This window comes from Perca flavescens, chromosome 5 (assembly GCF_004354835.1).
Source record: "Perca flavescens isolate YP-PL-M2 chromosome 5, PFLA_1.0, whole genome shotgun sequence".
Taxonomy (NCBI): Eukaryota; Metazoa; Chordata; class Actinopteri; order Perciformes; family Percidae; genus Perca; species Perca flavescens.
In genome coordinates, this window is record NC_041335.1 from 33,861,767 (window position 1) to 33,885,003 (window position 23,237).

Below are 23,237 nucleotides of genomic sequence, written 5' to 3' on the forward strand. Positions count from 1 at the left end.
GGATGGATTGTGATGATAAGTGATTCATCATTTATGTTCCCCTCAGGACTAACTGTGATAACTTTGGTGATTTCTGACTTTTCATCTAGCGTCATAATCAGGTCAACATTTTAATGTGTCCAATAGGCTACTTTGGTTTATGACCAAATATCTGCAGAACTAAAGACATTCCTGTTCTGTGTTTGGTGCTAATTAGCAAATGTTAGCAACATATAAGCTTTAAACAAAGAGTGAACAAGCATTATACAGTGTTTGCATCAACAGGTTAGCACTGTCAATGTTAGCATCCTGATGTTAGCATTTTGTTCAAAGCTGTCATGTGTAATTCAAGCTCCTATGACAGTAGACTCATAGTCTTGTTTGTCCGTTAGTTGGTAAGAAATCTCAAATACTACTTAATCTATTTTAAAGGAAATTGGGTGGAAAGGTTATTCAATACCCGCAGAATATACTTTTTGATTACCTCAGCGTCAACCCAATCCAGTCCTCTAGGAACGAAGAGGAAACAGCGATCATTGTACTTAGTCCAAGAAGCAGGACAAGCAGGGCCCTCTGTGGTGCTGGAAGAGTTGTTGGAAGCGTTGCTGGTAGAGTTGCTGGAAGTGACATCTGCGTCTATGAAGACAGAGAATCATAAACAGCTGATTTCACTGGGTTATTAATTATATGTTTGTCAGCACTTAATCTACATGTGTATATGCCTTCACTGTTCGTTATGAAGGTAAATGGTGTAAAACGTGAGAGTTTATAGACTTGTAGAATATGATTTGAGTAGTAAAATCTGAACTTGTATTTTGAAATTTTCAATCAGAAAATATTCACACACCTATTTAAATGTTAAGTCCCAAAAAATATTCACAAAAGGTTAGATTGATATTTCCACAAATACAATTTCAATAACATTTACTTAATTTTCCAGTATGACCACAACTCAGTGATTCCAACCCCACAAATCAGTCACTGCAACATGTGCTCTCTGTATCACAATTTGGCAAACCCGTGCATCTTGACTTTTGCAACACTTCTTACAATAAATGTGGTGCCAAACTAATTAGTAGCTGTGGACATAGATCTATGGTGGACATAACGTTAGTCTGTGGAGCTCTGAGCAAACAGAGCGGGGGAAGCAGGGTTGCTATTGCCCAATGTGGCAATGTTTTTATTAAATTTACATTAGTTAATTTTTACAAGTGGAATGTTCACAGACAAGATTATTGATCACCTCCCTTCAGAATGTTTGAATTTTGTCACACTCCCAGACACAGGGCATACATCTTCCTTTAGCCTCATTGCATTTAAAACAAAGGTCAGGTAGATTACTGTATTTATTTACTTTGACAGGAGTTGTAGGCTATATGTCATATATATATATATATATATATATATATATATATATATATATATATATCAGCCAATTATATTGGAGAAGCTTTAAATTAGAGTTTTTTTTTCTGAGATGCGTCACAAGTTTTCTTTTAACTGCTTTTCTGTCCTCTTTTAAGTCCTCCCTCCATGTCTAAAGTCTGGTTATTTGATGTTTCTTTAAAGCTAGATGCAAGCAAGTTACTGTATATATTGATCAAATCTAGTTATAATTTCTTCTAAGGATAAGAGTGCAGGAATCCTGACTGATTGGTTTTGTATAGAAAAAATAAAGTTCCTCACTTGGAGATATTTAAAAGAGAGGTCATTAGAATCCTATTCACCTACTGTACTAAGCCATATTTAGAATCCTGCATCCATCTTGCCTGGTTTAAATAAAACATTGCCCTGCACTAGGCTGAATTGTGACAGAGAGTCCAATATGTTCATATTTTCTTTTACCTTTTAGAATACATTAACTATATTAAGAACTATAGGGTAAGCTGTATGTGTTCTTAAGTACTTTCTGAAACACTGCCTTCAGCACCTTGGTGTCGGCTCCAGGGAAGCAGGCGGTAAGCTCTAGGTCCTGTTGCCACCGCAAAGCAAAGTCCTGCATTCAGCTGATGTATGTGAATATTTATTTAAAAATATTTAAACATAAATTCAGAAACGGAACTTCAGGTTTTTGTTCTAACTTACCAGGGCTCAACTCTTTACTCAACTTCTCTTATTCAGACAAAGTTAAACACTGATACTCACCATCAGCTGTAGCCAGAGCCATCATGGCACAAACGAGTAGAGACACAGTCAGCATCTTGGTGGTGGAGATAATGCAGATAATTCTTCTTTCTCAGATTCAGCCTGTGGTCTTCCTGTGTGGAGATAGTGAACAAGAGGAAAAACTAGCTTTTATATACACGTCTGTTAGAAAATTAGGATACTCTTCTCTTTTCTGTTAATATTAAACTGTTTGCATGGTAGAAAGCCAAAATACTTTTGGCGTTCTCAGGAGATTATACTGACCTTGTGATAAACACAGAATGCTCCTGAGGTCAGAGAATGCGGTTGAGATGCCCTGCCTGACCAGAGATAAGAGACAACATAGCCTTTTGTATTATGACTTCATCTTAAAAATAAAAAAGCTGCTGCTGAAGCTATCATTAGTCATTTCTTTCTGTACTTTGCTGTGAGTGCTGTAAAATTGACTCCCACTTGGAAGTAAAAAACTAACTTTGAGAAGAACTTTTATTCTTATTCTTTGATAAATAATTATCCTTACCTTAATGAATGTCATCACATCTGTTTGGCTGTTGTTCAACAAATCAAAGGGCACAACATCACACACTGTTGGTTTTTTATATGGTAACACTTTAGTGAATCATGGATTGTCACCTGCCAGTACACTTCCCTATCAGCCTGGGTTAATCCAATATGTGTTACCTCAATCAAATTATATGCTAAAGAGTCAATTCAATTTAAAGAGTTTTTTCAACCTGGCAACCTATAGGGCCCTATTTTAACGATCTGAAACGCAAGTATCAAAAGCAAGTAGCTTTGTGGGCGGATCTCGGGCGCTGTTGCTATTATACGGGATAAATGAGTCTTGCGCCCGACGCAAATCTAAAATGGGTTGGTCTGAAGTAGCTGGGTGTGGTTTGGGCGTAACATGCAATATACCATCCAGAGCGTCATCTCACATTCCCTTTAAGAGCAGGCGCGCTTGTTCCATGGTGGATTGCTATTATAACGGCGGATTTGCCTGGCGCACTCCAGCGGGAGCTGTCCGGGATGCGGAAAAGAAATAAATGCCCGTCTTGGCCGGGTGGCGATGTTGCTGCGGCCTCTCGGGCGCATTTCCACAGCAGGCACGGCGTTATGGGTGGGCCTGACGGGCCTAGGCCCACCCACTTTTCAACAGGCCCACCCAAAACATTTCCTCAAAAACATTAATTAATTAATATATTATAATTTGGTGAAGAATTATTAAAAATCGGCAAATAATCTCATAATTTGTGCTAAAATTGTCTAAATGTTTAGTTTTCAAAAACTATTTTACATTTTTAAATGTCTATTTTTATGTTTCTGCGCAAGTTCAGCATACAGTGAGGTTCGGATCAGATGTAGCTTGTCGGTATGCTAGGCTAGCTCAAAGTGATCTGAGAGTGTGAAAATCATTTCCAGTAAAGGACAAGGTGGCAACAGTCGTTGTTTAGGTACCTTAAACGTGCACGAACGGTCTCGGAGTCATCGCTGCAACCAGGAGATGAAGGAGAGCTGAGATCCACAACGCCGAGCACATCTTTGTCTCGGCCACTGCAGGATGATTGCGAGGTTAGCGCGGCCAGCGCGACCGGCGCGACCAGCGCCGGTGCTATAGTGCCTTTGCCTCTGCCTCGCGAGTGGATGATATAGCCCCTATGGATATAGCCCTGTGGATCGGTCTTCCGTGGATGAGCCCGCAACTCAACCAGTGCTAAAGTATCCGGTCACTTCTTCTGCTTTAGGGAGTTTAATTGTGTGGGACCGCCAGAGGATAACAGTAAGGTATGTGAAGGCTACTCTGCCTGTATTGTATTATGTCGTTATATGAGATATATGGATTAAAATAATCAATTCATAACCCGCTACAGAAGCTGCAGGCGCAGTTCTATTTCTATAACAGCTTGTTACTGTTGTCAAGTTGTTGTTCCCTCATGGTTTTCTCTTGTTATGGTCAATGATGCTTTAGGGCTTGTTAATGCGATTTATTTATTTTTGTTAAACATGTGTAACCTGGTTAAAAAAAGCATGTAATAAGTGATGCTTGTAATATCATTTAAAAAACAGAGCATATAAATAGTGTAATTAAAAAGGTTAAAATTAATTTAAAAAGTTATGATAAAAATGTTAAAAGCAGTTTAAAATGTATTCTATGTTTGTTGTTTTATGTAAAAGATAATGTATTTCTGAAACATGTCTAAACCAGCATTTATGGGGTTAATGACGATCGGCCGGAAAGTCAGGTCTTGGTGGGTTTTTTTTTTTAGCACGAACGAGAGAGGGGAGAGTGAAAAAAGAAGAGTGAGCGTGACACAGAGATTTTCTGAGTTAAATTGTGAAGTAGCTAATAGTGCACAAACCAATGTGTAACTTGTATCTTATGATTGTTTGCACAACAACCACTGAGAAGAGTGACAAGCTGCATATTGCGAAACAGGAGGAATTTCTACACGATGTTCAGAGACTGTTTACTTTTGTGCTAATGCTAACGATACTGCTAACGCTAACGATAACGCTTAGACACTTTGAAGTATAGGCTGGAGTCCGTTTATTACAAGTGAACGGCATTTTCTAGTTAACTTTTGACTCCCTCAGTTGAACTGATTGAGGGGTTTATCTGTTGTTTTCGACCTGAAGACGGGAAGAGACTCAGACAGAGCTTGGAGCAACCAGGATTTCACTCGTGAGTTTTACTGAAACGTGGAGGAGAAAAGAGAAACCGACGGAGTTCGTGTTGAAATGCTGATCGGATGCTGAGCCTGCTCCTGTGACTGTTGGAGAAAGGACAGACAGAAACATTAACTCAAGGTATCCTTCATTTTGTTTGCTCGCCGACGAGGGAAACGGCCAGTAAGTTTGGGCTGCAACGAACACAAGCACCGCATCAGGCCTGCTACGGTATTTTTGTTTTATAATAATTTTGGTTGCCGGCTTTAGACTGCGTTAAGGTGTGTGTGGGCCCACAAATTATATTGGTTTAAGTGACTTTGAAGTTTGTACATTGAGGTCTGCTGAATTGCAGGTTAATAGTGTTTAAATTGTTGCATGTATTGTTGATATGTGGTACAGTATTTACAGTTGTCTTAAAAGAGGGATAATTCATTTACCGTTGCCATAAATAGAGGGACAATTTAATTGCAGTATTATCCTTTTGAAATAGAGGGACATTTTGTGTTGAAGGTTTATAAGGAAAAACAATCATCTTTATTTCATTTTCTTATTTCATTGGAGATAATCATTTCTTTAGTGAGTAAATAATTGAGATATATTTTCTAAAACCTTGTGTTGTGTTACTTTATTATTTACCTGGAAAGAGGTTATCTTTTATTCTAAGAGAGACATGTGAACACATATGGTTAAAATCTTTATTAAAACTTATAAAAGGTGAATTCATAGATTGGAAAAAACATTTCATGGTGTACTAAAAAAACAAAAGAGAGATCCAAGATAAAATTTAAAACTGAGTTGATCAGGGTTAAAACACATTTGATGATATCTTAAAAGAACCCAAAAGCCCTGCCCTCATCGATATAAATACTGAGGGGAGCGCTACACATGTTTATAACATGAATCATCACACTAAAGTAAGGAAATAACTTGAGTCTTGTTTTACAGTCTGTGGTCGAGTATTGATTGAAACTGTCGGGCAGTGTTGTTGATCTGTATATTGTTGAAAACTTAAAACAATTGAAAAGAATTGTGAAATATTCGGCCTCATGTTAGAACTAAACTATGTTTTGGGGAAATATTACATTCCTGACCACTTTTACAGTCGATAGGCCTTAGGTTAGGAGAGATGCGCTATAGCCCAGCCAGGTATGGTGCGTAATGGAGAGTCCAAAGCACTCTTCTTTTGGTCAGAACCAAGGAGAGCGATCTCGAATAGGTCCGTCCTTTGCACCGAAACTTTTTACAATGCAACAACATATAAATAGCATCAAGCTATTACAATCTTTATTATGTAAGCACAAATAATATATATAATATAACAGTATATTAGCCAGTCATTTGTATTAGGTTAAACAGGGATTTGATAACGTTTTTAATTTAAAGCCCACCCACAATTGGTCTGGCCCATCCAAAACTGGAATCCTGGCGCCTGCCTGCTCCACAGTCTGGAGAGGATTACTGCAGCCATGGAGCGCGGGCCTCCAAACGCACCACCTGCACCTGTTGTGCCCCTTCCTCCTCCGTCCACTCCATCTCCGTCCACCCGCTCCACCAGGAGCGCATCCCGGAGCAGATCCCGCCGGAGTGTCCAATCCCACCATAGTTCAACATCACGTCTCCTTAAGTCCTCTAATATTTCCTCATTTATGTCATCAACACATCCATCATTCATGGAAATGTGTAAAACACAACAAGCCACAAAGAATGCTGCGACTTTTTGAGGACTGTACTGTAAAGTGCCTCCTGATCTATCCAAACACCTGAAGCGCATTTTCAGTAATATTTTCCTTTGTAATTATGTATGGTTTGCAAAAATGGGACCTGCTGCCTCCGTGTAGATGAGAGAAGCAAAGTGTATGCGCGTTGTGCCCACGCTACATTATGGCCTAACATGCGCCCCTAAAATAGCATCTGAATAACGCGCTACTGACTAGTGTCACTGACTTTAGACCAGGTTTTTCCTGGTCAGTGCCGGAATTGTTTTCTGAAACTGCAAAATAGCACCAGGGAACGTTTGCGCCAGAACACGTTTTCTCTTTTCACTGAACCGCCCCTGGGAGCGCAATGTTACGGTAATGGTTAATTGTTTACCTTTAATTTACATGTACAAAAACTGCTTGTTTTGCCAATGACTCAGATTATTATTCTAAGTGTTTGACAACATTATGGAAAGGATCCCTACAGAGGTCGACCTTTTTGTTAAATAGTAAGATCCTCTTTCTTTACCATGAAACATCCCCAAAATTACTATCGCCAAACCTACCAGACTTCATTTAAATAAACAGTAATTTCATCATCAGATAACACATTCAAAGTCGACAGAAACTAAATAAAACTATTAAAAGCCATCTTGTTTCGTCTGTCCACTGCTCTAACAATCACCAGTTTGGTTTGGTTAAAATTAGGCTTGCATTGCCAGACCTTGTCTGGCTAGTCCACACAGCATTCTGGGATGGAAGAAAAATGTGCTCTGGTTCATTGGCATTTACTAAAACCACAATGCAATGAGGGCATTAATATCAGAGAATCGGACAGTGATCCGCAGGTCTTTAACGGCAGGAGCACTTCAGTGTACTAATAATGTATGTAATAATGTAGTAATAATCAGTGTTTTTGTGCTGGTGAAAAAAAACGTGAATACTCCGGAAATTGTCTAAAGTTGTATTTGAGGATTTAAACAATAAAGATAACAATAAAAATAATAAAATATAGTTACATGTATTTGTCTCATGTACTGTTTGCTCGCTCGAAATGGAATGAAGCCCATTCATGGCCGACAGCAGACAAACAGGAGTCGAACATGTCCACCCACCCTTCCCAGAAGAACTACAAGTGCACTAGCTTTGTAACAGGTTCTGGGGCGCGTCTCTAGTGGGAGTTGTAGTTTTAAAATATATTGTTATATTTCTCATAAGTAGAACTTGGCAGTGTAGAATTTTGGATACACCCTGGGTTTTTTTGGGATGGGGAAAACACTGTTGTCATCAGATTTTAAAAATCGAATCGTGTAATGGAACATTTTATAATTATGAATTATGCTTACTTGAAACAAGAACACATGAACACTGTTGTATTGAAAATGGTTACTAAGAGCAAACGGGAAACTATTTGTGTGTTATCTTATTGCGCCAGCTTCTGTATAACAGACACTGCATGTATTGTGGTTTGACCTAAGGTCATGAAGACGGTATTTTCAGGCTGTAGGAACAGGATGGCGGCGAGACATTATCACACCTAGACACAAGCACGCTTAGGAGTTTCATGTTCTTAAAGTTTCAGCTCATCAGTGACCGATTTTGGTATTCCTCTTTGAGTGTTCTTCTTTCTGTGTAGAAAGGATGCTGACATTCTGCATGCACTTTAAGAGCTCTTTCTCTGGATTCTGCAGCAGTGCGGTGAAACCAGCTGTCCACTCGCGAGCATTAATACTTATGACTTTTCTACATTGCACTCTGATGTTTTGTGAAAGTTGTGTTTCTGCTTGAAAGTAATGAAACAAACAAAGACAGTTTGGTTTTCCTCATCTTTTATTATTTAAGACATCTGTACTCACTTTGCTACATAGAAACTTCCACCGTTAAATAGGTAAAAATAGCTTATTACCATATTTGACAGTGCTTATAGTGGGTAAACTTTGGAGACCATATCTACATGACAGCTGAGGTCCAGAGCTTTCTATAACAGGTGGTTCTATGTGTATAGAAAGCACAACCTTCTGTTGCTAAATTAAAAGCCTTCAAACGTGGACTGGGTTCAAGATTCAGAGCAGGAGTAATGTATCCTCTTCAGACTGACATATGTTACTGTCGAGGTTGAGACCTTTCCAACGATGTGTTTGCTATAGTTCTACGACAGTGTTTTCATTTTTACATATCATGGAGACCACGTTTCAGGTGATACTGTATTGCCTGCAGAGGGATATCTGCCTTGAGTTCAAATGCTTCACACATAAGACAAATTGTTTTATCATACAGTTGACATTTACTTACAATAAAAAACAACATAAACAAAGTGAAATGTAGCCAGACTGAAACACATCACACAGCCACAATCTATTGCTCATCTTTCACAAACAGTGACAAGAGCAACCTACACACAACCCTATATGCATCATATCATGAAGCTATTGCACAACCCCTGCAGCATCAAGCAACATTATTTAAAGTTTTAAATGAGGTAAGTCCAAATTAGGCCTATAGTTTAGAAATATTTGGTTTACATTGGGCTACCCTATATCTTCTGCCAGAGGACAAGAGCTCATTGGCATGGAGAATAAAGATAGAATGGGACCATATTTCCTGTGCTTGCCTGGAGAGACTGGTTTCTATTCCTCTACACAACCTTCATGACAGTAATCTGACAAGCAAGCTTTAAATGAGATGTTTTTAGATATTGCCATGCTTTCTGACTTATAAACAGGGCCGGAGATTGCTATAGGCAAACTAGGCGATTGCCTAAGACGTCAAATGTGTTGGGGGCGCCGTGGTGCCCTTAGGTCTTCTTCCCATTAATAATGGGAATTAGAATGACAAGCGAAATAAAACATGTTTATTAAACATGATCATCCTAGGGCGCCCCCTCAGCCACACGTGTACTTGTCAACCTGATTATTAGATTGAATTGATGATTATTGTCGATCATTTCCTAATTGGGGGAAAACTTCAAACTAATGATTTAGTTTGAAGTTCCTGTGACGTGAAGTTTCCAGTCTATGGCTCAGACTCAAACACACGGAGCTCTGAAGCAGACCTTAGTGTCCACTTTTGCAGCGGCACAGCCCACGGAGCTGCTGTAGCGCCTTCCATGGTCTGTGCAACTTCAGGGTTTCGAATGGACGCGCTCTGCTGTGGGCATGCTGTGGCAGATGTGTCCCGTTTGTGCTCCGTGTATTTCGGTTTCCACCCCGTGTATTTCGGTTTTCCACCCCGTGTATGTCGGTTTTCCACCCCGTGTATTTCGGTTTTCCACCCCGTGTATTTCGGTTTTCCACCCCGTGTATGTCGGTTTTCCACCTCCGATGTATAGCAGCGTACAGCCACTTCCCTAAACTTTTGTGTCATTCAGAGACCAGAGTCTCAAACGGGGCACTGAGTCTGTCAGAAGGCCTGAGATCTACCATATCAGTAGAGCAATCATGTATTGCATAGCAGACTACAGTGCAGGTAGATTATTTTCTGAAATATTGTGACTTTATTCTTGTAATAACCTATTATCACTTTATTTTTCTCAAAATATCACGACTCCTCCAAATCTCAGAGAGAACAGATGAGATATATTTTGAATGTGCACAAAGTTTTGAACATGAGCAGAAATCTTGCTTGCTCAAACACATCTGAAATATTACAGTCCAGGGGTTTATTAATTCATTAAAATGAATTAATGTATCATTGAGGTGAATAATTGTCATGTACACATTTAAGGAAGTTACTTTCTCAACAAAAGACGCAAAAGAGGAGGGAAGAGTAAATGATGCTAGGCTACATGTGGGCTGACTTAGAAAAGTCGATCTACCGGAGAATAAATAGATGAAAGCAATACAGAATGCCTAAGAGCCTTACTGCCAAATATTCCATTATGTTTCTATTTTTGGATTGTAATCTATGTTTCTCTTTACATAAAGATATTTACAGCATAAATTGATTCAGAAAAAGGTAGAAATAGGTGCATAAAAATTCACCAGAATGCAGAAAATGAAGTGTTTAATGCTCAACATTTTCAGGGGGTGGACCCCCAGATCCCCCCCATTATAACTCACCGTGCACACAAATCTGGAAACAAAACACTGGCCTTTGGGTTGCCAAGCCAGTTATGATTACACCAGTTATGATTGGGAGGGGGGGTGCAAAACCAACACAGTCTCACTCCCTACTCGTCAAATGTATGACGCATGGTCAAGGACCCTGGCGTCAAGTTTCAACGAAATAGGGGTACCCTTGACGTTATTTTTCGACGAGGGGGGTCCCTCAGATAGACATTCATGTTATTCCCTCACCGTCGGATATCGACGAAAGAAAAAAACACGTCCCCCGCCCCTTAACTCGAAATCTGTGACAGTTATTGGTATTTTTAGCCCAATAACCGCTGTTTTAATCAACAATATTCACGAGATAGTATCATGGTTTATATGTATTTCTTTTTATGTTATTATTTCGGTATATTTCGGCCAGGGAAGCTGGATTGCTTTTTTGTTGATTTATATTTTTTAAACTATAATGCTACATCTATCAACATTTATTTAGATGTTATCATTGTATTCATTTCTTTACTTTAATAATATTATTTCGGTCTTATTACCGGTGAAATATTACAGTATATGCTGTAATATAGAACATTACGATATGATCCGAGCAGGAAGCATTCAAAGCCGATAGGCCTATCCCCCAATGCAATGCGGCCATTCATTTCAAAGAATCGAGCAGCGATCAGCTGGTCTTTAACGCCAGGATCGCTTCAATATACATATATACAGTCAGTGGTCAGTATCACTTCAATATACATGTATACAGTCAGTGATTGTGTCACCAGCAACAACACGTTGCTCAGTTTTGTTCCAGTAAGTTATGAACCATAATAACGTTTAAACGAATCCGCGGAAAACTCCGGAAGTGACGTAGTACGTCCCGCTCAGCGGATACGAAGATAAAAATATATAGGCCTAACATTCATAATATTAATGTTTTTTTCTAATGTTGTATTTGAGGAGTTAAACAATAAAGATAGTTATAATATTAAAATACAGTTTCATGTATTTGTCTACGTTTAAACGAATCCGCAGAAGTGACGTGGAAATTCCACATCTCGTCTGTGAAAGAATGTTCCACGTTGTACGTGAGAATTTACACATATTTAGCACTTTGATTTGCCTTATATATACTATATAAAAAACCTACAGTTGAGTGTTTAGAAATACAGCCTAATGGTTTGTTTGACTAATTTGCATTTGTTTTGAATTGTACTGTTGTGAAAAACAATAAAGAGAAGCATTTTTTTATTTTATTTTCCATACATAGTTATTTAAAAACGCAATTTTCTAATTTTGCAGTTGATGAATATTAATAGCAAAGACTAAAGGGGAAAAACATAAGTATATTTATGTGTGGGACTTAGTTTGATTTAAAATCACACTGCATTATTAGGTGTGTTAAATAAATTACTTTTTTGAAATATCAATTTATGGTAGGCCTAACATATTAATTATTATATTCAGAAGATGATCCTCATATCAATCACCGTGGTTACAGCTTGTAGCCATCCTAACCTTTGTAGCCTTTACTGAGACTACCTTTTCAAAATTAAGAAGGGACTAGTTTTAAGAAGCATTTTCAGGAAATTAAAAGGATAAGCAGATTGTTACCGAGGTTTTTGTTCACTGAGTTAGATGTATATAGCTTTGTTTGGGTATGTGTACATATACAACATTTGTATATATATATATGGCATTTTTGGCACACTTCTACCTCAGCACTACTGCACAAAGACAAAACTCACACATCTCATTCAACCATTTCACAAGCTGAGAAAAGGGTCATGACATGGGTCAGAGCAGTGGTTCCCAACCTTTTTTCCTTGGTGCCCCCCCCCCCCCCACACACACACACACACACTCATGTCTAAGAAAAGCTGACCCCCCCCCCCCACACACACACACACACACACACACACACACACACACACCTTTGAAACTGAAGTTGAGGTAACTCTGGAGATAGAGCTGGGTCAGAGGATATCAGAGGTCATAAATGATGAACCAATCATCGGCTCTGCTCCTATAGGCCCAATGGTGTTCATATGGACAACATGCACCTTTGGCTGGAAGGCCCGTGTTGAAAGTGTGTGTTATCATTTAGAGCAGACACCCACGGTGAATCAGATGGTTTATGTTATACAAGGCTGCATTACAGAGAATTTTATTATGACTCTCATGAAGGTTGTGTAAGGAATAGAAACCAGTCTCTCCAGGCAAGCACACAGAATATGGTCTGCTCTATCTTTATTCTCCATGCCAAGTATGAGCTCTTATCCTCTGGCAGAAGATATGGGTAAACTTAACATTTCTAAACTATAAAAACGTTGATGATGATATAGGCCTAATTTGGACCTACCTCAATTAAAACTTTAAATAATGTTGCTTGAGATTGAGGGTGTGCAATAGCTTCATGATATGAAGCATGGTTGTGTTGCTCTTGTCACTGTTTGTGAAAGATGAGCAATAGATTTTTGCTGTGTGATGTGCTTCAGTCTAGCCTATATCACTTTGTTCATATTGTTTTTTATTTTAAGTATGTCAGCTGTATGATAAAACAATATGTCAAGTCTTATTTGTGAAGCATTTGAACTCAAGGCAAATATCCCTCTGGGGACAATAAAGTATCTCCTGCTAAGTGGTCTCCATGATGTGTAAAAATTAAAACGTTGTCGTAGGACTATAGCAAACACATCGTTGGAAAGGTCTCAACCTGGAGAGTAACATATGTCAGTCTGAAGAGGATACATTACTCCTGCTTTGAAATATTGACCTCTGAACCTTGAACCCAGTACATGTATGAAGGCTTGTCATTTAGCAACAGAAGGTTCTACACACATAAAACCAGCTGTTATAGAAAGCTCTGGACCTCAGCTATCATGTAGATATGGTCACCAAATTACCTACTGTAAGCACTGTCAAATATGGTAATAAGCTATTTTCACCTATTTAACGATTCGATTTTTAAAATCTGATGACACCAGTGTGTTCTCCATCCCAAAAAACCCCAGGGTGTATCCAAAATTATACACTGCCAACTTCTACTTATGAGAAATATACCAATATACTTTAAAACTACAACTCCCATAAGAAACGCCACAGAAGCTGTTACAAAGCTTGAGCACTTGTAGTTTTTCCGGGGTGGGTGGGGGGACTCGTTCGGCTCCTCTTTCTGCTGTCTGCCGTGAAATGGCTTGATTCCATTTCAGATTGAGGCCGCCCGCCGACCGAAATAATATTATTAAAGTAAAGAAATGAATACAATGATAACATCTAAATAAATGTTGATAGATGTAGCGTTATAGTTTAAAAAATATAAATCAACAAAAAAGCAATCCAGCTTCCCTGGCCGAAATATACCGAAATAATAACATAAAAAGAAATACATATAAACCATGATACTATCTCGTGAATATTGTTGATTAAAACAGCGGTTATTGGGCTAAAAATACCAATAACTGTCACAGATTTCGAGTTAAGGGGCGGGGGACGTGTTTTTTTCTTTCGTCGATATCCGACGGTGAGGGAATAACATGAATGTCTATCTGAGGGACCCCCCTCGTCGAAAAATAACGTCAAGGGTACCCCTATTTCGTTGAAACTTGACGCCAGGGTCCTTGACCATGCGTCATACATTTGACGAGTAGGGAGTGAGACTGTGTTGGCAAAACTCAATCTCGCTTAGGGCAACCAAAGGGCTAGAGCCGGCCCTGCATATTAATATGCTCTTTAATGCAGCCCTGAGTAACATAAACCCTCTGATTCACCGTGAGTGTCTGCTCTAAATGATTCATCATCAAATTCATCATTTATGACCTCTGATACCCTCTGACCCATGTCACGACCCTTTCCTCAGTTTGTGAAATGGTTGAATGACATTGTTGGCAGCAGAATATGCTTGTACTTGTGTCTGTGTGCAGAATAGGCTGAGGTAGAAGTATGACAAAAATGCCAAAACACATGTTGTACATGTACAAATGTACCCAAACAAAGCTATATACATCTTACTCTGTGAACAATAACCTCGACAACAATCTGCTTATCCTTTTAATTTCCTGAAAATGCATCCTAAAACTACTGTAACCACGGTGATTGATATGAGGAAATATATCTTCTGAATATAATAATTAATATGTTAGGCCTACCATAAATTGATATTTCAAAAAAGTCATTTATTTAAAACAACTAATAATGCAGTGTGATTTTAAATCAAACTAAGTCCCACACATAAATATGCTCGTTTCTTTTCCCTTTAGTCTTTGCTATTAACATTCATCAACCGCAAAAATAGAAAAATGTGTTTTAAATAACGAGGGATGCATGGAAAATAAAATAAAAAATGCTTCTCTTTGTATATGGTGTATTTGTTGTTTTTTACAACAGTCAAAACAAATGCAAATTAGTCAAACAATGCCATTAGGCTGTATATCTAAACACTCAACTGTAGTTTTTTTATATAGTATATATAAGGCAAATCAAAGTTCTTGGCATAAAAAACAACTTTTTCATTATTGGTGTTTCTATTGTGTAAATTCTCACGTACAACGTGCAACATTCTTTCACAGAAGAGGAGCGGTAATATATATATATATATATATATATATATATATATACGATTGTCTGCCCGCATTGCATTATGGGATATTGGCTTCGAATGGACCCCGCTTGTGTTCTGTTTTACATCATACTGTAATATTTCACTGGTAATAAGACCGAAATAATATTATTAAAATAAAGAAATGAATACCATGATAACATCTAAACAAACGCTGATAGATGTAGTGTTATACTTTTAAAAATATAAATAAATAACAAAGCAATCCAGCTTCTGTGGCCGAAATAGACCGACATAATACCATTAAAAGAAATATATAAACCATGATAAGATCTTGTGAATAAATGTTGATTAAAACAGCGGTTATTGGGCTAAAAATACCAATAGTAAAACTGCCACAGATTTCGAGTTAAAGGGCCGTGTTTTCTCTTATCTCTATATCAGACAATGAGGGATTAACATGAATGTTTATCTGACGGTCCCCCCCGTCAAAAAACAATGCAAAAGGTACACTTCTTTTGTTGGAACTTGAGGCCAGGGATCCTTGACCATACGTCAGACATTTGATGAATAGGGAGTGAGACTGTGTTGATTTTTTATTTATTTTATTTAGTCTGGTGAGTTTGGCGGTGGCGATTTTGGAGCGGTTTCTGGTTAGAAAACACAAATTTTACTCTTTAACAAAAATGTCTATCTCTATAGGGATCCTTTACATAATGTTTTCAGACATGAATCTAAACATGTCCTATCCTCCCAGTATTTATTTTAGTTGGCCTCGCCACGTTCTCTCTTTACCTCCAGTCCAAGGGTGCAAACCTTGCATCAGCAGCAATTATGAGTACTTTGTGATTCAGAGGGAGATAGTGGGTCAAAGCGACCCATGTACAGGGAAGGACTGACAATCTGTGCGTTTGGGAAAAGTCCAGAATGGCCCAAAAAAAGTCTAATAAAGCAATAAATAACAGCCAACATCAGGGGGCGCTAATACGATTTCAATTCAATTCAATTTTATTTATAGTATCAAATCATAACAAAAGTTATCTCGAGACACTTTACAGATAGAGTAGGTCTAGACCACACTCTATAAATTCCAAAACCCCAACAATTACAGTAATTCCCTCAAGAGCAAGCATTAGCAGTGGCTATTGCGACAGTGGCAAGAAAAAACTCCCTTTTAGGAAGAAACCTCAGCAGACCCAGACTCTTGGTAGGCGGTGTCTGACGGGCCGGTTGGGGGCGTGATGAACAGTGGTGATAACAGTCACATTAGAAGTCACATTGACTTCGAAGGTTATCGTGGAAGTTCATGTCATAGCAGGGCACATCGTGTCATACTGAGTAGTGCAGTCTCCTATACCGGATCCTGACTACTCTGTGCGTATGAACATCACAGCAGGGCGTTGCGGGATGTAACGTGGCGCTGCAGAGCACGGGTGGAGGCTGCGGATGCAGCAGGACGCAGCAGGATGCGGCCGGGAAATGCAGAGAATCGCAGAGCATAGTAAACTCCCCAGAGCTAGATTAGTAACAAGCATTTCTGGGACAGGATGCATACAAAAGTAACAAGTAGAGATGAGAGAGCAGCTCAGTGTGTCTTAGGGAGGAACAGCCTCCCCGGCAGTCTAGAATTGTAATAGCATAACTTAAGAGAGGCAGGTTAAAGAGAGGTGCCTGGTCGGGCTAGAACTCCCCCCAACCGGATCGGGCTGTACTGGACTTACTCCCTCTACTCTCGCTCGATTATTAATTATACAGTATAAAAAACTGATGACTACGAGGAGAAGCAGGTGGCCGGGTTAGGTGGACGCTTCAACTCCTCGTCCCTAACTATAAGCTTTATCAAAGAGGAGGGTTTTCAGTTTACTCTTAAATGTGGTGACGGTGTCTGCCTCTCGAACCCCGACTGGGAGCTGGTTCCATAATACTGGAGCCTGATAGCTGAAGGCCCTGGCCCCCAGTCTACTTCCAGAGACTCTAGGAACCATAAGTAGCCCCGCATTCTGGGAGCGCAGTGCTCTAGTGGGACAATAAGGTACTATGAGCTCTTCTAAGTATGATGGTGCTTGACCATTTAGAGCTTTGTAAGTCAGGAGGAGGATTTTAAATTCAATCCTATATTTCACTGGAAGCCTATGCAGAGAAGCTAATACAGGAGAAATATGATCTCTTCTCTTAGTTCTCGTCAGAACACGTGCTGCAGCATTCTGGATCAGTTGGAGAGTCTTAATGGACTTATTTGGGCAACCTGATAATAAGGAATTGCAGTAATCTAGTCTAGAAGTAACGAATGCATGGACTAGTTTTTCAGCATCGTTTTGAGACAGGATATTCCTAATTTTGGCAATGTTACGAAGATGGAAAAAGGCTATTCTTGAGGTTTGTTTTAAGTGGGCGTTGAAGGATATATCCTGATCAAAAATAACTCCTAGATTTCTGACAGCAGTGCTGGAGGCCAGGGTAATACCATCCAGAGTAACTATATCTTTCGAAAACGAAGTTCGGCGGTGCGTTGGTCCTATCACAATAACTTCAGTTTTGTCTGAGTTTAACATTAGGAAATTGTGGGTCATCCAGGATTTTATATCCTCAATACACGTTTGAAGTCTTGCTTTCTGCATATGCTACATGTAAAATAACTGAGGAAGAAGAGTAGGCCTACTAGTCTGGCTATCACCAATCCACAGATGGTCATGATGAGGGACAGACAGCAGAGTTAATTTCACATCAGCAAGAAGTACTGATAAGTGCCAGGAGCAGGACACATTATAATAGGCTGCCTTCATCCCTATCTTAGCGAATTGCATAGTCAGCTCAACATGAGTGTGCATCATGATTATGAAAATGATCGTGCCATTTAGTGCAGTCAAACTTAACATGTTTAATAATTTCTGTTAGGTTAATTTGAAACGCGTTAGAAATTAATTTCACTTGGTTGTATATGAGAGGTTGTAGTGAGTAGTAAGTAAGTAAGTAAGTAAGTAAAGCTGCCCTGAGGAACACCATTCAAGAATGGAGTGGCTTCAGACAGTATACCATATACAGAAAAAGTTCTATCACTCAAGTAAGAGGAAAACCATTTTAAATCGGGCCCAACCACATCAAACTCTTTTTCCAATCCATGTAACAGTATTTTGTGGTCCACTGTATCGAAAGCTGCTGATAAATCCAATAAAACCAATACTGAGTATCTTCCCGAGTCAGTAGCCATCTGAACATCATTAGACACTCTGAGGAGAGCAGTCTCCGTCGAGTGCTTTCTAAAAACCCAAATACGCTACCTGGGTTACCCCTTTTCTAACCCGAAATTTTGGTCATGTAAACGCGTATCGGCATATCCCCATCAAAAGGAACATTGATTTGTGTTCTGTGCATGTTCTATTCGCAAGGAATCTTGGTCTTTTGAGTAGAGGAACTTCTTGTATGCGCCAGAAAACATAGTTATAATAATAATTATATACTATAATAATATAGTTATATATATATATATATATATATATATATATAAACCAATTTCTTTATTAGTGTGGTGAAAACCATGAATATAATGTCTTTTGTTGACGGCAGAAAGTACCGAGATAGTGAGATTTATAAGAAGGTGACCGAAAAGTTATTGCGTCTTAAGGTTGTCCGTACGTCCAGACGCTAACCGTGCGTCGTTGTTTACATCGGGATATTGCCAATTGATTACAAATTCCATGTATACAGGAGTAACTCTCTATGCTCACGCGTGTAAACGGGTTATTCCGAATGTTTCAGAAACCCGAATAGTGACCTTAACCCGACCATAACCCGAAAATTGACAGCTTGTAAACGTAGTCAGAGATGTTCGACCTCTGTAGGACGGATGTTTTTTACTCTCTAGTTTCACGCCGTCACGCCGCACATGGACAAACCTGGGGTCCAGGTCAGACCTCGCCCAATCCATGGTGATGTCGAAGGCATTCATGGCCGGTTCCAGGTGACACGGCAGAATTATGTCCTCATCAATGAATGCCACTATTGGCTGAGATGGACCAATCACCTCAGACTGTCCTGAAAACAAACAGGTTTCTGATTGTCATTTCTGCAACATAGAGACAATTGTGCATGCATTTAGATGACATTCTTCAGCATAACATGTATCCACTAACTTTACATGTTATGTAATGATTAAATGATTATGTGAGCAACTGTATGTACTGGACAGGTTTTGGGCTTGTGTTGAGTGTTGTCCGATGTATTGTTGATTTTTGATGTTGTGAGTATGAATGTTATGTACATAAGTTTATGTTTTGTTGTACCTTTGATTTTGTTGTTCTTTAGATGTATTGTGAGTATAAATGTTACAGATGGATGTATTCCAGCTTATCTTATATTCTTATGAAATAATAGACCCCGGGAAGAGTAGCTTCTGTTTAAGACAGACAGAAGCTAATGGGGATCTTAATAAACAAACAATCAGGTTAACATCAAATAGACTGTTAGTGATGTGTGTAGTTCACCTCTACATGAGTGTATCAGGGTGAGGAAGACAACAGTGTGAAAAACCAGGACAGTGAAGGCACCACACTGGGACAGTCTGTCCTTCTCATTAAGCATCCTGGAGCTCTAAAATAAAAATACAAATAAAGCTGTATGAAAAGTAATTTAAAAAAGAAAGAAAATATTTCATGCACTTAACTCTTAACTTAACTTAAGAACCCATTGTTCTGGTTAACAGCTCAAAAATATACTAACACTGTTTTAACTGTTAGCTTCATTATGTTGTTTAAAGTTCATGAAAATTGTATAAGTATAAACTTGCATGACATGGAAATTCAAAAGTAAAATACGAGAACCTTAAATGTGTACTTACAGTACTTGAGTGAATGTAATGTGGTCTGTGGGACCCCAAACAATAAGTATATTCAATTTAAATTGAGTTGAAATTAGGGCTGCACAATTAATCGCAATTTTATTGAAATCGCAATATGAACTACTGCAATATCCAAATCGCAGGGTGGGCACATTTGTTAAAGGAACACGCCGACTTATTGGGAATTTAGCTTATTCACCGTAACCCCCAGAGTAAGACAAGTCCATACATACCCTTCTCATCTCCGTGCGTGCTGTAACGCTGTCTGACGGCTCCAGCGGCATCAGCCCAGCACAGAACATGCAGGTGACTGGTTCCAGTAATCCTACTGCTCCGAATAAGTGACAAAATAACGCCAACATGTTCCTATTTACATGTTGTGATTTATAGAGTCACAGCGTGTACAAAAAACAACATAACATGAGACACAGCCGTCTTCTAACTGTAAACAAACCGGGAACTATATTCTCAGGCGGAAGAATATAGTAGTTTTTGTACACGCTGTGACTATACAAATCACAACATGTAAATAGGAACATGTTGGCGTTATTTTGTCACTTTTGTCACAATTCGGAGCAGTAGGCTAGTTGGAACCGGTTACCTGCAGGATCTGTGCTAGGCTAAGCTAATGCTGGAACCGTCAGACAGCGTTACAGCACACGGAGATGAGAAGGATATGTATGGACTTGTCTTACTCTGGGGGTTACGGTGAATAAGCTAAATTCCCAATAAGTCGGCATGTTCCTTTAAGGCAAAATATGTGTCAAACCATTCTGAATGAAGTAGTGTGGTGCTGCAGAGACGTCCCAGCCTACAAATCCTATCCTACAATAGGGCTGGGCAATATATCAATATTGTGATATGAGACTAGATACCGTCTTAGATTTTGGATATCGTTATATTGTAAATCGCTTAAGTGTTGTCTTTTCCTGGTTTTATGAGCTGCATTACAGTACGGTGATGTCATTTTCTGAACCTACCAGACTGTTCTAGCTGTTCTTTACCCACTTAATCATTATATCCACATTACTGATGATTATTTATCCCACACCTCATTGTGTAAATATTTTGGGAAAGCAATAATTGTCAACTCTACAATATCTTTGCAATATCGATATCAAAGTATTTGGTAAAAAATATTGTGATATTTGATTTTCTCCATATTGCCCAGCCCTATCCTACACACTAAAGAAAAGCGTCTTTGTGGGGTGAACTCTAGCTCACCCAGTAGAGCCTAAGCCCCATGTAAGCTGAGTCCTTTGCAGTGGCCTGGGTTCGAATCCGACCTGCGTGTCATCCCCTTTCTCTCTCTCTCCCCCTTTCCTGTCTATCCACTGTCACTATCGAAAGGGAAAAGCCCCCCAAAGATTATCTTAAAAGATAAATAAAAAAATCTTTGTTTGGTACAGATCCTCGCAAAAATCACACTATAATCATTTTCATTTTAATATTTTTCAATGAAAATGAGAATGAGACAAAACTTGTCATTCCCAAATCGCAATCGTAGTATCAGTCAAAACAGTCGCAATCAGATATTTTCCTCATATCATGCAGCCCTAGTTGAAATATAAATGCAGAGATTTCTACTCTTTATATATATCTTCACAAGTTCAGCAAAGCTTCTGAAATAAAAAAAAATTTAAAAAAATTAATGTAGGTACAGAAGACACAGGGAAGTTTGTCACTTTTCAACCTTTGGATTTATGATATTAATATTCCTAAACATCGTCAGTGTGTGGCAGCAGAGCGGCGCAGTGTCTGCTGGTCGTTAATACATTTCATTTTCATAAAAGGCGCATGAATGAAACTCATTATGGAGCGTGACTCCGAGCGTGAACATGGGGTGAGCTGATGTTTATAACACTACAAAAATCATATAAAACATAAAGCGAGCACTCACTGCATTATTTGATTTGACGTTAGAGCCTAGGGGGGGAACATACTGTATATGTGGTTACTGAACTTCTACCGCTGTACAATTGAGAGTATACTGACAGGTAATATTGTAGTGTGGTTTGGTAGGGCTACTTCACATGACCTTAATCTACTGACAAAAGTGGTCAGGACTGCATCTAAAATCATCGGGGTCCCCCTTGAATCGCTCCAACAAATTTACTGGAAACACAGCACTAAAAAGAAACAAGGTATTATACAGGATTCCAGTCATCCTGCACACAATCTCTTCTCCCATCTTCCATCGGAGAGACGTTTGCAGAGCATCCAAACGCGCACAACACGTTTTAGGGATAGTTTTTACCCCCAGGTAATAAGGTTATTGAATGATAGCACAACAGTAAGAAGGGCTGTGGTCTGAACTTAGTCACTTATGTATATTATGTTGAATATTTTATGTTTTTAATGCTATTATGTTTTTTAAAATTGTTATTATTGATTGGTGCTGAGAGAGTGCTAAGGCACATTGTATTTCATTGCTGTGGTACTTTGTACTAATATGCATATGACAATAAACTTGAAACTTGAAACTTGAACTTGAACTTGTTAGAAGAGACCACATGGTGGATGGCTAACCCTTTTTTTTATTTAAATCAAAAAAACTATTTCATAAATGAGATAAAGTCCAAACCAAAACACATGAACACATCATACACATTTATTAAAACGTTTGCATACCTGTTGTGTGTTTCTGGAAATCTCCCCGAGGAGCGTTCTCTTAATACATCCATGGGTAGGAGCTACACGGCCAAAGTCCAAAAAAAAGAGGAGGGTTGCTGCTTCCGGTCACCTGGAATAAAAAGTGTGTTCTTGCTCCAGCGGCCTACTGCTTATAGTGCACAACGTTCCACATGTACACTATGTATTTCTTTAATACAATCATTTTAGAATTTGAATTAAAAAAAAAAAATCATAAGAATAGATCACATCGAAGTCACAAATAGAAGTCATTTTATTTCAGGCTGTTATACATACTTTTACAGTGAGGTTAGTCTCCTAGTCTTCTCTTATAAATGAAAGTTATATAATCTTCATTAATAAGAAATTTCTCTGGGAAAAGGAAACATGTGTGACAGAGTTTATACACAGCAGAGGGCAGAGTTGTGATGTAGGTTTGTGGTAAAAGTACTAATACTACACTGACTATACTCCGCTAAAAGTAAAAGTCCTGTATTCAAAACTTAGGAAAAAGTATGAAAGTGTTATCAGCAAAACTAGTTAAAGTATTAAAAGTAAAATCATTTATTGTACAGTGAAATCGTTATTTTCATTTTTCATTTATTTAATATAGGCTATGGGTTTCTGTATATATATATTTTTTAATTATATATATTTTTTCCCCCTATTGCTTTTGCATA

The 23,237-nt window shown here is 38.6% G+C and overlaps 1 protein-coding gene across 2 annotated transcripts in view; it reads right to left on the reverse strand.

Moving 5' to 3' along the window:
* LOC114555038 (type-2 ice-structuring protein) overlaps positions 1-23,237 on the reverse strand; it is a 42,224-nt gene that overhangs the window by 5,263 nt on the left and 13,724 nt on the right. Inside the window, exons 1-2 of one of the 2 annotated variants that reach the window (XM_028577118.1) lie at positions 2,125-2,326; positions 464-615 (exon numbers count right to left, since the gene is read on the reverse strand). The exons of the other annotated variant lie outside the window; for it this stretch is intronic. Of the exons in view, the coding sequence (XP_028432919.1) occupies positions 464-615; positions 2,125-2,179 (207 nt within the window). The 5' untranslated portion in view covers positions 2,180-2,326. Of the gene's footprint in view, positions 1-463; positions 616-2,124; positions 2,327-23,237 lie in introns of those variants that run through there. 2 annotated transcript variants of the gene reach the window in all.